Below are 14,118 nucleotides of genomic sequence, written 5' to 3'. Positions count from 1 at the left end.
AAAAGTTTTATCTCAAGTTCTATTTAAAAGTTTATTTATTTCATATTAAAATAAATAATTTGAAAATAGGAGAAAGAATATTCCATGTTTTCAGTTTTTTATTAAATTATGGGCGAAAAGAATATTTACCTGGTCGCGCAGTGGTCTTAAAAATTAAACTTTATAAAACATAATTTTATTTGTACATTATTAAGGCAAATAAGAATTATATAAATTTTGAATTTCGTCAGTCATTGAATATTTCTATGTATATTTTTGTACTTAGGATGAATATAGATTATGTATATGAAATGGAGGTAATATTATCATATATTCTTTTATAAGTACAAACATTATTACATGTAAATGTGATTGAGGGGGTAAAATTAAAAATTTGTGTAACATTTTTGCTATCGTCAATATTTTTCATCCAATCCTTAACAAAGATGGTCAAATTAGAATTTTTTTTTTTTTGAAAACAAGTGTAATTCTCATTTTTAAAAGTGATATAAGTATAATGAACTTTAAATTAATCATTTCTCAATTGTCTTCTTGAATCATATTATATTATATTATTTGAAATATTGAGGTGGATAAGTTATTTGTTCCTTATTTTGTATTATATTTAGATTTAATGGTGATTTGTTGTTTTCATGACTAGATTTGAATGTAGTCTAATTATTCATAATTTCTTTAATATTATGCTTATATATTCCTATTTGTATTGTAGGTATTAATTAATTTTGTTAAATTTATAATTATAATCATATTATTAATCCAACCATGGGACTACATACCTAACTTAATTTTTCTTTTCTTTTTTCACTTTATGTACTCTAAAAAATAAAATAAATTAAACTTAAAAATAAATGATAATAGGACTTATAAAGAATCTACATGCATTTTATAATTATATTTGTCGTATTATTTATGAATTACCATTATAATCATTTCATATTATTAGATATATATTTATTTGCTTTATTAGGCAATAAAAAAAGGAACAAAATTGAATTTATTGTGTAAAAATAGTCCATGTTTTAGTATATCTGTAATTATATATCATATTTGTGTTTATATATTTTTATGTATATTTATAATTTTCATGTAAAATTAAGAGTTTGGACATAAAATTTTGACCTTAGAAGTGATCTTAAAAATTAGAATTACATCACTCAATTAATATTTTTAGTCATATATATAGAATGAGGTTTATATTATATAATTTTAGGAAAAAATCCAGAGACACCCCTGTAATAGGAATGTTAAAAGAACTCCTTATGAAAATTAAAGTATCAAATACTCCCCCTATGCTATAAAAAGTTAAAAAAAAATCCCTCCGTACAAAATTGGGCCACACGCGCTTAGACTGTAATTTTTCTGTGAAAGTATCTTTTTTTTTAATATTTTTTTCATTCTCTCAATTGTAATATATGTAATATTATATATATATGAATTTAATAATTAAATTATTTATATAATAATTATTTAATTCATTTTTAATAATAATAAAATATTCTTTTATATAAAAATTAGTTAATATTTATATAATAAAATATTATTTTGATTAAATTAAAATTAATTATATATATAATTAAAAAAAAAGCAGTAGTTGTCGCCCAAGAGGATGATGCCGGTCGGCCAGATCTGGGCAGCCGATGATGCCCAAATGGACGGTTGGGGGAGGAAAGGTCACCGGGAGGAGGGGGGCGGGGTTTAATTGTTATTTTAATTTTTATAAAATATATATATATATTATAAATATATTTTATTAATTATAAATTATATATCTTATGAATTAAAATAATTCTATATTAATAAGCCTAATTTGACCAGTTGACTAGAAGGGGTGTTTTAGCCATTATTTTAATAAAATAGACTCAAATTGATCAGGGGGCGGTATGGGGGGTGGTCTGATTATTTATTCGTAACATAGGGGTAATTTTTTATATTAAAAATTCATGGGGGAGGATTTTTGATATTTTGTTATATCATAGGGATCAAAATGAATTTAACACTGGGGGGGGGGGGGGGGGGGGGGGGGGGGGGGGGGAGGGGGGGGGGGGGGGGGGGGGGGGGGGGGGGGGGGGGGGGGAGGGTTTGCAGGCGGAGGGGTGGGGGGGGGAAGAAGATGTTAGGGGGTTATAATTGTTATTTTGAATTTTTTTTATAAATTATAATTATATATATTATAAATATATTTTAATAATTATAAATTATATATATTATGAATTAAAATAGTTATATATCAATAAGTCTAGTTTGACCGGTTGATTAGAAGGGGCATTTTAGTCATTATTTTTGAAAAAAATAGACTCAAATTAATCAGGGGGCGGTGTAATTATTTATTCGTGACATAGAGGTGATTTTGGATATTTTGTTATATCACAGGGGTCAAAATAGATTTAACACTATATTTTTATATTTTATAAGTGAAAATTAAAATTTTATCAATATTTTTGGACAATTCTTAATGGATTAAGTGTGAAAGTTTGAATGGTGTGTGTAATTTTAGAACTTTTGGAAAAAGTCTTTTTAAGTTAATATTGCTTATTATTATATTACTATGTAATTTATTAGAAAAAGAGAGTGTTTTGCCTATTTTCAAATCAGAAGGGGGGCTTTTGCTGAGTTTTTAAATTACATGGAGGTTTTATGCAATTTGGCTCAAATAATTACACTCTCTTTCTTTGAGATCTGGTATAATTACACGTAGATCTCATGCGGTTTGATAATTTACATTTACTACTCATGAGGTTTGCTTCTGTCTAATAAATTTACCCATCCGTCACTTAAAATTTATAAAAATTGCTAATATTTTTTTAAGAAAAGGATGACAATTCATAGTGGTCCTGATAATTAAACATTATAATCATAAACACAAAAATGTAATAATTATTTGGATTATATAAACATAGTTCTATCTGATAAACTTTAGTAACGTCAAAGCGTAAGTGTGAAAAAGTATGACCATAAAACAAACAAATTTATAGTTTAGTTTGAATAGAAATAAAGAAGAAAGGGATGATTAGTTTTCTAATTTTATAAATTTTAGTTTTTATTATATTTAATGTTATTTGTATTATATTAAAAATTTATAAATTAATTTATTATTTATATTAAAATATATTTTTTACATTTATATTGAAATATTTAATGAAAATTAATTTTGATTTTTGATTCATCGAAGATAATAGTTCTCTAATTTTATTTTTTAAAAATTGATTTTATTTAGTAGAATGTGGTAAATATTTATTAAAGTAATTTCAAGCTAATTAATAATTCAATTTCAAATAGTTACTGATATATTAATAATTAATTATAACTAAATTTGTAAAAATTCTCATTTTTTATTTTGAAAAATCTACTATGTAACATAAGAGTCATATCAGATCCAATTATTTTAGGTATAAAATGACTTAAAATGCAATAAATATTTTAAGGGTGGAGTTTGAGTAAAACATATAAATATATCAATGAACATTTAAGGAGTCTAAATTCAAATAAGATAATACCCACATATTGATAGATTTACGTACTAGACTTAAGTAATAATAATAGTGGCCACGCTTGGGCCACAAGCCCAAGCCCCAACACTCAAATAAACAAGAAACAAATTTTTATTGAATTAGACTATTTATCCTAACCCCAAGCAAACGGCCCTAAGTTGAATGACAAAGTGAGAAATTCCAAAATTTTAGAAAGCAAATTGTGATAATTTAATATAATTTGACCATTTAAAATAAAATACTTGTTTCGGAAGAAAACATGTATTTTTTAATTAATTTGAAGAGTAAGCACAATAGAGCAGCAACCATATTTATTTCTGTGACGGCATAGTTCTGAGCAATAGGATTCAAACACTGGAGACAGCCAAAGAGTCCTGAGCTATGTGTTCGTCCTTGATGAGACCTTTTTCCCCATAATTTGACACCCATGGAGGAGGTTGCTCAGATTATCTTTGGTGCATGATTTGACGTTGTCCTCGAGCAATACCTGTTTACAAATGAAGAATTGATTGATGGAGATCAATAACAAGGAACATAATTTGACATGTCTAATACTTGATGGAAGAGGTTAAACTACTAGAACCAATACACTTATGTAGCCAGTGCTCGTTGGGATCATTAAAGTGAATATTTTGGATGCTACAAGATAAATGAAATTTAATTATTTAATTTATGAGATTATAAGATAAATGAAATAATTATAACTTTTTCATTACAAATAATGATTTTTGAAATATAATAAATAATGATTTCATTATAATATAAGTATAAACTGTTAGAATCCTATTTTCATAAAACATCTAGCTGAAATCCAACTAATAAATTGAACATAAATTAATTAAATTACTACACATAATATAATAATTTAGTATCATACGAAAAAAGGTATAATTGTTAAAAAAAACATGAAATATAATAAATTATTCTATTACAATTTTATATGTAAATAAATTAATTACAAAATTACTTATCCGTAAACATTTATAAAGAAGCAATATAAAATATATCTTCCACATTTTTATAGTACCAAGTATCTTGAGGTGAATATAAAATTTATAAGATTTGAAGTAATACAAAATTTTCAAATACAAATAATATAAAATATTATTAAATTTCAATTTAAAACAATAATTGACTTAATTAATTTTATTTTGAATATTATTATTGTTGGTACATATAAAATTAAAATATGCTACTTGTAATCTAAAACATAATTACAAGTTAAGTACAGATATATAAAGAAATTCATTACTAAAATATGAAATAGAGAAAATTAATTTGTACATCTCATCTTTATTTTTATATTAATTATAAACTTATTTTACTTTTATACTTTATTTTTAGAAGGATTTCAGTCATGATTTTTTCTCTTTTGTAGTTAATCTTAGAATTAATAAATTTTGTATTTTGTAGATATAATTATATCTTTTATAAAGATATAGTGATTTTAATTTATATAAATATAAATTAATACTAAATTTTACATATAATTTAGCTGAGGTAGTTTTTTTTTTTCAAAAAAAAACTTGACCAAAATTATAATAAATGGGGGAGTGGGGGTTGAGAAGATAATAAATGCAAAATTGGTGAGTGCTTTTAATTTCGTTGACTTTTTTTTTAGTTTTTCCATCTTCCATGATAGAGGCTATTTTTAGTAAAGTTAATGTCAAGTGAATGTAAAAAATAATTATTAGAAAAAAAAACAACGATGATATTACTTTTTTATCATTCCAATTTATTTATAAAAAAAATATAATAATATTAATCTGACTCCACATATGCAGATTATATTTCATTTTTATAAGTACAAAAATGTATATAAAAATATTAAATCAATGACAAAACTAAAAATTTATGTAATTTATAAGATCACCGACTAACCAAGGAACATGTTCTTTTCACCCATAAGAAAAAAAAAATAGCACCAAATATTCTTTAAATTATTTATTTTAGAAACTTTTAAATTTAAAAAAAAACTACAAGAATTCAAGATAAATTTTTACTTGAAATTGAGTTATTATTTTCTTTGAAAATATTTCAATGAATTTTTTATCATATATAATAGTTAAAAAATTATAATTTTTCAAAATAAAAAATTAGAGAACTTTTATAAATTTAGTTATAATTAATTATTCACATATCTTAACTATTTAAAATTTAATTATTAATTGACTTGAAATTATTTTAATAATATTTACCACAAATAGTACTAAATAAAATCAATTTTCTAAAATAAAAATTAGAGAACTTTTATCTTCAAATGAATCAAAAACAAAATTAATTTTCATTAAATATTTTAACATATTTGACCATATTATAATTTTTAATATAAATAATAAATTAATTTATAAACTTTTAATAAAATACAAATAACATTAAATATAATAAAAATTAAAATTAATAAAATTATAAAACTAATCTATCCCTCATCTTTATTTCTATTCAAAATAAACTATAAATTGATTTGTTTTTATGGTCATATTTTTTCACACTTACACTTTGACATTACTAAATTTTATCAGATAGATTTATGTTTATATAATCAAAATAATTATTACATTTCTGTGTTTATGATTATAATATTTAATTATTAGAACCACATTTAGATATTCAAATAATTCAATTTTATAATATTTACTATGTACACGACGACTAGTTCTTAAAAATTAAATAGTAATTAATCACATAATAATAAGCAATATTAACTTAAAAATTAAAATTTACACTTTCTTTCAAAAAATTTTAAAATTACACACACCATTCAAAATTTCACACTTAATCCATTAGGAATTGTTCAACAATATTGACAAAATTTTAATTTTACACTTATAAAAATAAAAATATATAGTACATATAAGACTAAAAATGTCAACTGAGTGATGTAATTATAATTTTTAAGATCAGCTCTAAAGTCAGCATTTTATGTCCAGACTCCTAATTTTACATGATAATTATAAATATACACAAAAATATATAAACACAATACTAAAACATGGACTATTTATTTTTTTGTACAATAAATTCAATTTTCTTCTTCTTTTTTATTGCCTAATAAAGCGAATAAATATATATCTAATAATATGAAATGATTATGATGACAATTCATAAATAATACAACAAGTATAATTATAAAATGCATGTAGATTCTTTAAAAGTCCTATTATCATTTAATTTTCAGTTTAATTTTGTACACAAATTATTCTTAATTCTAAATAATTAATTTTATTTTTTAGAGTACATAAAGTGGAAAAAAAAAGAAATTAAGTTAGGTATGCATTACACAAAAATATATAAACACAATACTAAAACATGGACTATTTATTTTTTTGTACAATAAATTCAATTTTCTTCTTCTTTTTTATTGCCTAATAAAGCGAATAAATATATATCTAATAATATGAAATGATTATAATGACAATTCATAAATAATACAACAAATATAATTATAAAATGCATGTAGATTCTTTAAAAGTCCTTATCATTTAATTTTAAGTTTAATTTTATACACAAATTATTCTTAATTCTAATAATTAATTTTATTTTTTAAAGTACATAAAGTGAAAAAAAAAAAGAAATTAAGTTAGGTATGCAGTCCCACCGATGGGTTTTTTATACTTTTTTTTTCCTAAATATTTGAAAAATCTTCCAAATTTGGCTATACTATCAATTTTAAAACAAATCCATATAATATTCATCAATACCTCGATGAAAGTCCTGAATAATCATTTGTTGGTATACTTTGTTTTCAAAAGAATTTCATAAGCTATATTTTTTGTTTAGTAGTTAACTAGGCATTATTTTAAATTTCACATTTGTGGATATAATTATATATTTTATAATCATCTATTTATAAATTTAATATTAACAGTGTGAAAAAGATAATTTTTTTAATTTATGAAGATAATGTTTAATTTTAGTAGTTATTCAAACAAAATATTATTTTAGAGTTCAAGACATTTATACAAAAAACAAAAAGGACAAAAAAATCTATAATAAAGTTAATGGCAGGACTTACCTGAATAACAAAACATCCAATATAAAATTATCTCATTTTCAAATTATTAATATTAATATAAATAATAAAGTAACAATAAACTACAAAGACATAATTACTTCTTCTTATTATTTTTTTTAATTTAATTATTATTTATTTTGAAAATATCTTAATAAATTATTATTAAACATAAATAATAAAATTATTTAATAGATATGTACAACAAATAATAATAAGTAACTTTTTAAAATAAAATTATATAATCTACTTAACATTATTTTTTTAATAAACTTGACCAAAATTATAATAAATAACTTTAGTTTTTAAAAATGATCTTTCTTAAGAGCTTTATTTAATATAAATAATAAGTTAATTTTTAAAATTATTATTTTTGTTTGACATAATACAAAATAAAATAAATTATAATCAAAATTTGAAACCAAAATAATAATATTGACTTACATAAATGCCCATTCAGAATACTATTAATATTGAGGTTGTAAAAAATTCAAAAGTATTATATCCATGGTTTTTTATCATAGTAGGAGGAGCGATGAGAAATAATAAATATAATTAAAATTCTCTGATTTTTCATATTTAATAGAGGCATTTTTAGTAAATATTAAAAAATAATTAGTAAAAAAATATTAAAAAAAGATAAAGAACAATGAGTTTAATCGTTTGTTGAACTATAAATATTATTTGTTATGTGCACATAAGAAAAACGTGCAACAATAACTAACTAATAAAATAATTAAATTGACAAAATTAATTAATACCTACAATATAAATAAGAATATATTAACGACAGTCATAAATGAAGAAATAAAATAGCAAATCATTCACAAATTTATAATATACAGAATAACTTAGTATGCTTTTCATTTACAGTTATATATATATATTATTATGTTATACTATAATAAAAGTGTGAACACCACTTATGTATTATTTATACCCGTTCAAATAATAAATGACAGTGTATGAGGATGCTCACCTTTTTGGCTGGAAGGTTTTGTTCAACAACTGTATTAATCACTCGCCAATTCTTATGTTGTCAAAGAAACTAACTAATAAAATAATTAAATTGACAAAATTAATTAATACCTACAATATAAATGAGAATATATTAACGACAAAAATAAATGAAGAAATAAAATAGCAAATCATTCACAAATTTATAATATACACAATAACTTAGTATGCTTTTCATTTACAGTTATATATATATATATTATTATATTATACTATAATAAAAGTGTGAACACCACTTATGTATTATTGATACCCGTTCAAATAATAAATGAGAGTGTATGAGGATGCTCACCTTGTTGGCTGGAAGGTTTTGTTCAACAACTGTATTAATCACCCGCCAATTCTTATGTTGTCAAAGAGTTTATAAGCGAGGAGGAAGTTACTTCAACGTGAGTCCAAGCACTCAACCAAGAACACAATCTCTACCACAAGAGCAGATTAACTTTACGAGAGTTCTACAATATGTTAGTTGACTATATATGCTATGAACAAGAATGTTGAAAATAGAGAACAGAGTTTCAGCAGCAAAGAAGCCAATATGCAAGGTGGTAGAACACACACACTATTATTACTATAAATTAAATCAGAGCAGCAAAAACAATGAAAAAATATGCTCCAATTAATCAAAAATTCAAGAAAATGAGAATCCAGCAACACAAAACATTGGGGGACAAATGATAAAAATGATATGATAGCATATGAATAGTCACCTGCACCACAAAACACCAATACTTAAGCACTTCCGGAAACATCATTCACTAAGTGTAGCAAATGTAACTGAAAGAAAATTATGTTATAAACTTCATTGGAAGAATTTAAAAGAAAGATGAAGACAAAAAAGAAAGAACTATAAATTAGAGGGTAACAGGACAAATTTGATGAAGTTGCACATGCGACGGGTACCATAACTTATGTTGGATGAGAAACCACAAATGCGAATACTTTTACAAAGTTACAAACACTATGTATAGTCTGCAAATAGTGAATCTCATTTCAATTTCATGCTAAACCAAATTTACAATAGCCTGTTGATGAAAAGATGGTGTATTATATGTTTGACATTTTCAGATTATATTTACCACAAACGTTAAAATTCCTTAATTGGTGTACCTCCTAGATTCACAAGACGAGCTAACTGTTTCGGACTCTTATGTGCACTTATATCAGCATCGCCAGCCGAGTAGCTGCAGGGAATAGTAGTTTCAAAATCTAAGCCAAAGCCCAACAATATAGTTTCACAGAGAAAGTGGTATGAGGTTACGTAAATGGTCCACCAGTCAATGCAAATTTCACAAACTATAAAATATTGTCCATAGTTTTGCCATTACCGAAACCACAAACAGAAGAAAATTCCAGAGTTGAACTCATTTGGATAGCATCCTATCCCATAGAATATATTACCTAGAAGGAAGATGGCTTGGGGAACAAAAGGAGTATTCGCTGTCTCCCTCTAAGCAGACTTTCAAATCTGCCTGAAAGTCTTTCGCAAATTTAGCGGTGTAATTTTCTTCGTTGCCTGCAGGAAACAGTATGGAAATTAGACCATCTAGCACGGATCAGAGATTGGTGCAAAAAAAAGTTCAAACATCATTTTATTGCCCCATAATTTTAAACAAAAAAACTACAAACAAAGTATATTTGCGTTGTTTGAGTTTCAAGAGATTGCAAGATTTCTAGGACACCACAATTTGCAGGCAATCATGATGCATAAATTTGTTAAAATAGACAGAATAGATGAAATATGACAAAACACAACTGTCGGATCATCTGTTAAGCAAAGAGACAAAATGACACTAACTTCAACTTGATATTATGTTTCACTATATTGCTTACGTTTAGCTGATGTATCCTTCACCTTCACCAACTGTGCAATATGTAGCCGAGTTCTAAGCCTGGATTGAGTAAAACCAGCGAAAACCTCCAACAATTTTTATTACAAGATGAGGAGCAACTGCCTATAGAAATTGAATAATGTATTTAATTCAGATCCCCAATATCCGCAAAGAGCTAGAGTACTTCAATACAAGTCAGCACAAAGTACATATGAATTAAGACATGATGGGGACAGGAAGCACAGAGTTCATGGTGATCCTGATTGGCATCACAGTACCATTCGTGGATGATACACAGGTATAGACAAAAGGATACCAATTCAAGACCTAAACCCATTGAACTCCAATTCTCAAATTGAATAGCCTGCCTAATTATTTCAAAGTTTCAGATCTAGATCTATTAACATGCGCATATTTCAGAGACCAAATACAATAGAAGGGTTTTGGGGGTAGCTGATCATAAACCAATCTTGAGTAGCATAATCATTCATGATAATGTGAGCATGTACTCACAGAGCTTCACAACTCAGTAAATTACCAAATGAAACAATACTTGAATAGGGGGAGCTCATACCAAATTGACTGAAAAAAAGGAATATCACCAATAACGTCTATTGGAAGATTCGTTACAACAAAATAAGACATCTTTTTCTGAATATTAAATTACTAAAAGATCCATTGAATTCTAAAAACCATCATATCTGTCAATTGTGTTTCACATATACTTGGTGTGCAAATTATTTCTAAAAAAAAATATGCTTTTCAATATTTAATTCATGTATCACATACATTTGGCATGTAAATTATTTCAGAACAATTCATGCTTTTCAAAAATTCATTTACACTCCATGTTTCCTGATAATCTGCAGTGTCACAACATTACCCACTAAATGTATTAAAACTCATGCACTATGCCTCATCAACCCACAAATTCAGAGCATATGATCTATTATCCTGGCGGTTCTATTACCTAGATCCAAACTAGACCCCACTATACCTTATCCTGCCCATCCTATGCGAGAGTATGGAAGAACTCCTTAATAAGCCTGCATCTACAGTGCAAAGCAGATCAAAGATACATGTGAAACGAAGATACAGAAATCTTCTCAGCAGCTTTAATTTTCTTAAGCCTAAATAAATCATTATTCACTTAGCATTCTCGCATGCTAATCAAAAAACTCACGAAACAATCACAATACCTCAAGAAAAGCTTTTAACAAGGACTTGTAAACTACTAATCCTTTTAGAGCTTTTCATTTTGGTGTGCATATTGTTTTTCCTTGTCCTTTTAAAGGAAACATGGAAGATCCCACGGCTGGAAGTTATCTTTGTTGAAAGACTGACTGCTTATAATTTTTTAAAAAAGAAAGGTTAAAAGTAACAAGATTTGATGCAACTAAATCTGATGGAAAACAAAACCATGATTAAGCAGGGGATGGGTCATGCTGACCAACCACATAAAGCTGCCAGCCGTTGACCAATTCATGCAAAAAACACAACTCAAGGGTTTTAGCTACTGGTTGTTCTAAAAATTTCAGGAAAAACTCACTCAAGAATAATAGGTCAGATAAAATGCAACACAGATTAAGGAGTCATGACTTACATCAGAGGCACTCAGTATGTCGCGTACTTTGGTACAATAGGCCCCTTCTGTTGCAAATGCATGCAATGAACCATCGAACACAGCAAAGGGATTATGACCACAAAGAGATTATGAACACAAATATATTTCTGGAGAAATTAAAAAAAAATAGAACTCAGACCACCTTGAGCAACATATCATAGGAATTCAGAACATAATTTCTTTTGCTAATTATGCACTTCTTCTGTCCAACAAGGTTGGTCTGGCATTTGATGTTAGGAGGCGGCAACGGATGTAAGGTACTGATCCAGCAGCCCTTCAAGAAATCTCTGGAAATTTGGTATATTTCAGGAATAACCTAACATAGATCCCTCCAACCTAGACAGCAATACATGATGTAAGTCATCAAACAGAATTAGCGTTCTTTAGAACATCCATGTAATCAATCAGAAACAAAAGAGTACATCTGCAGCACACAGCAGTTATACCTGAGGTTCATTTCTCATCTCCTGTTGGCCAGAGGCCTGCTCAGGTACATCCCAATCAACAACACGTCCTTTCACCTGTTCACGGTACAGATCCGAAGCCATAGTTGCTATTTGTGCAGACAACGATGCAGCCATTGCTGGAGTCCAGACAAGTTCAGGAGTTTCTGTTGTTTGTTCAAGAGCAGTCACAACTACTTCACCAGGACCATCCCTGATTACCAAGACAAGGCCATCAGGCAGAAATCTTGCCAGAGTTATCGCCACTCTAGGCCCATGCATAGTCTGGCCAACAAGCTTCCCTAATAGCGAAGCTGCTGCGGCTCTTTGCTGCAACGGAATTTCTTCTACACAAAATTTCCATTTTAGAGCGCAAGATAGAATTCTTAAGAAACCGCTATCTATGAATGAAAAACCTTGTATTGGCAAGAGAACTTCAAGAATGAAAACCACCCCTCCATGCTTTGCAGCTGCACAAGCTAGCTCCGGCGTGCTTGCCAAGGCATAGAGAACATGCAAAGCTCCTTCACGGCAGCTGGGAGATGAGTGAAGCAACTGTAATAAAATAAGCAGACCAGAGCTATCTGCGACTATTGCTTCCACACAAGGTGCATATGTTGTCAACCGTGACAAAACAAGTAGAAATAGCTGAGGAATGTTGCTTGATGAAGAAACAGGAAGAGAAAAGCATTCAAAGAGGGGAAATAGCTTCTCCTTTGTGGAGAGCACTGAAGCTAAATTCAGATTCTTTGTCAACAAGAGCTGAAATTACAGAAATTACAGAAAAGAAGGTGTCAAGGGTGACAAAAAAAGTGTCAGACGAAAAACCAGACTCTACCTGAAGGGATAGCAGACCGTATTGAAGATTTTTAACTAGTTCCAAATCCTCCCTCTCCAGGCTTTTCCCATCAAGTGATGCTGAAGAATCATCAGAAGAATGCTGCTCGGCAGATCCATCAGTGGTTACATCACTATTAACATGAGTATCCATGCTTGCAGCGGGTGCATTATGGACTAGATGTGATATAAAATCAACAAGGGCAAGACAGAAGTCCTCAGGCTTAGTAATTTCAAAATCTGGTTGATCATTATAGACTCTCAAGTATACGTTGCCAATATAGAGCTCCTTAGATAATGCTTCATAAACAAAGGAATGCGAATCTTTAAGGTCATATGAACCATGATGACTAAGGCTTGCACGCTGCTCTTCCACAAATTTCAAAAGTTCTACTCGAGTGGAGGAATTCCAGATTATCTGTAAATGAAAGATCAAGTGAAACTATGTCATGATATCTGATAGTCCCACAAGGTCATCAACTATGGCATAGAGCACTACAAATGGCCATCACTTGGAACTACAGTATATGTGTTTAAAACATTTTCAATCTAGATAGTTATGGAAAGTAACACCCACACCCCACAGAAAGACAACCTATATATAGATTAGAATTATAGCTTGCACATAACAGATACCCTTTTCTTAATCATTATGCAAAAAATAAAACCTTCAGGCTCGTGAAAAGAACTTCTGGTGCTAAAGCTTCTTTTTTTGTGTTTTTGTTTTTTTTTTTATGGGGTGGGGAAGAGGAAAATGTGCAAATAGGTTTGCATATCAAACATAAGAAATGTATGGAAACTTCACAACTAGTCATAGATAGGAAGGGCATAGATTTTAAGGCCCAACACCAAATTTCTTTGATCA

General features: G+C 27.6%; 1 protein-coding gene and 1 long non-coding RNA gene across 2 annotated transcripts in view; both read right to left on the bottom strand.

Moving 5' to 3' along the window:
* Positions 1-9,409: 9,409 nt before the first annotated feature.
* LOC105180068 lies at positions 9,410-12,028 on the bottom strand. Its single transcript, XR_849472.2, has 3 exons — positions 11,953-12,028; positions 9,919-10,033; positions 9,410-9,701 (listed from the first exon to the last, which is right to left on the bottom strand). It is a non-coding gene; the product is annotated as an uncharacterized LOC105180068 (long non-coding RNA).
* Positions 12,029-12,219: 191 nt separating this feature from the next.
* The window catches only part of LOC105180070 (dnaJ homolog subfamily C GRV2-like), a 9,552-nt gene continuing 7,653 nt past the window's right edge, over positions 12,220-14,118 (bottom strand). The window contains exons 8-11 of the mRNA XM_020691534.1: positions 13,255-13,671; positions 12,833-13,178; positions 12,420-12,763; positions 12,220-12,309 (exon numbers count right to left, since the gene is read on the bottom strand). Coding sequence (XP_020547193.1) covers positions 12,250-12,309; positions 12,420-12,763; positions 12,833-13,178; positions 13,255-13,407 — 903 coding nt within the window. The 5' untranslated portion in view covers positions 13,408-13,671 and the 3' untranslated portion in view covers positions 12,220-12,249. The remainder of the gene's footprint in view (positions 12,310-12,419; positions 12,764-12,832; positions 13,179-13,254; positions 13,672-14,118) is intronic.

The sequence above is a fragment of the Sesamum indicum genome, unplaced genomic scaffold (genome assembly GCF_000512975.1).
Source record: "Sesamum indicum cultivar Zhongzhi No. 13 unplaced genomic scaffold, S_indicum_v1.0 scaffold00308, whole genome shotgun sequence".
NCBI lineage: Eukaryota > Viridiplantae > Streptophyta > Magnoliopsida > Lamiales > Pedaliaceae > Sesamum > Sesamum indicum.
The sequence above is the reverse complement of the archived record's forward strand: the minus strand, read 5'-3'. Positions and strand labels throughout refer to the sequence as shown.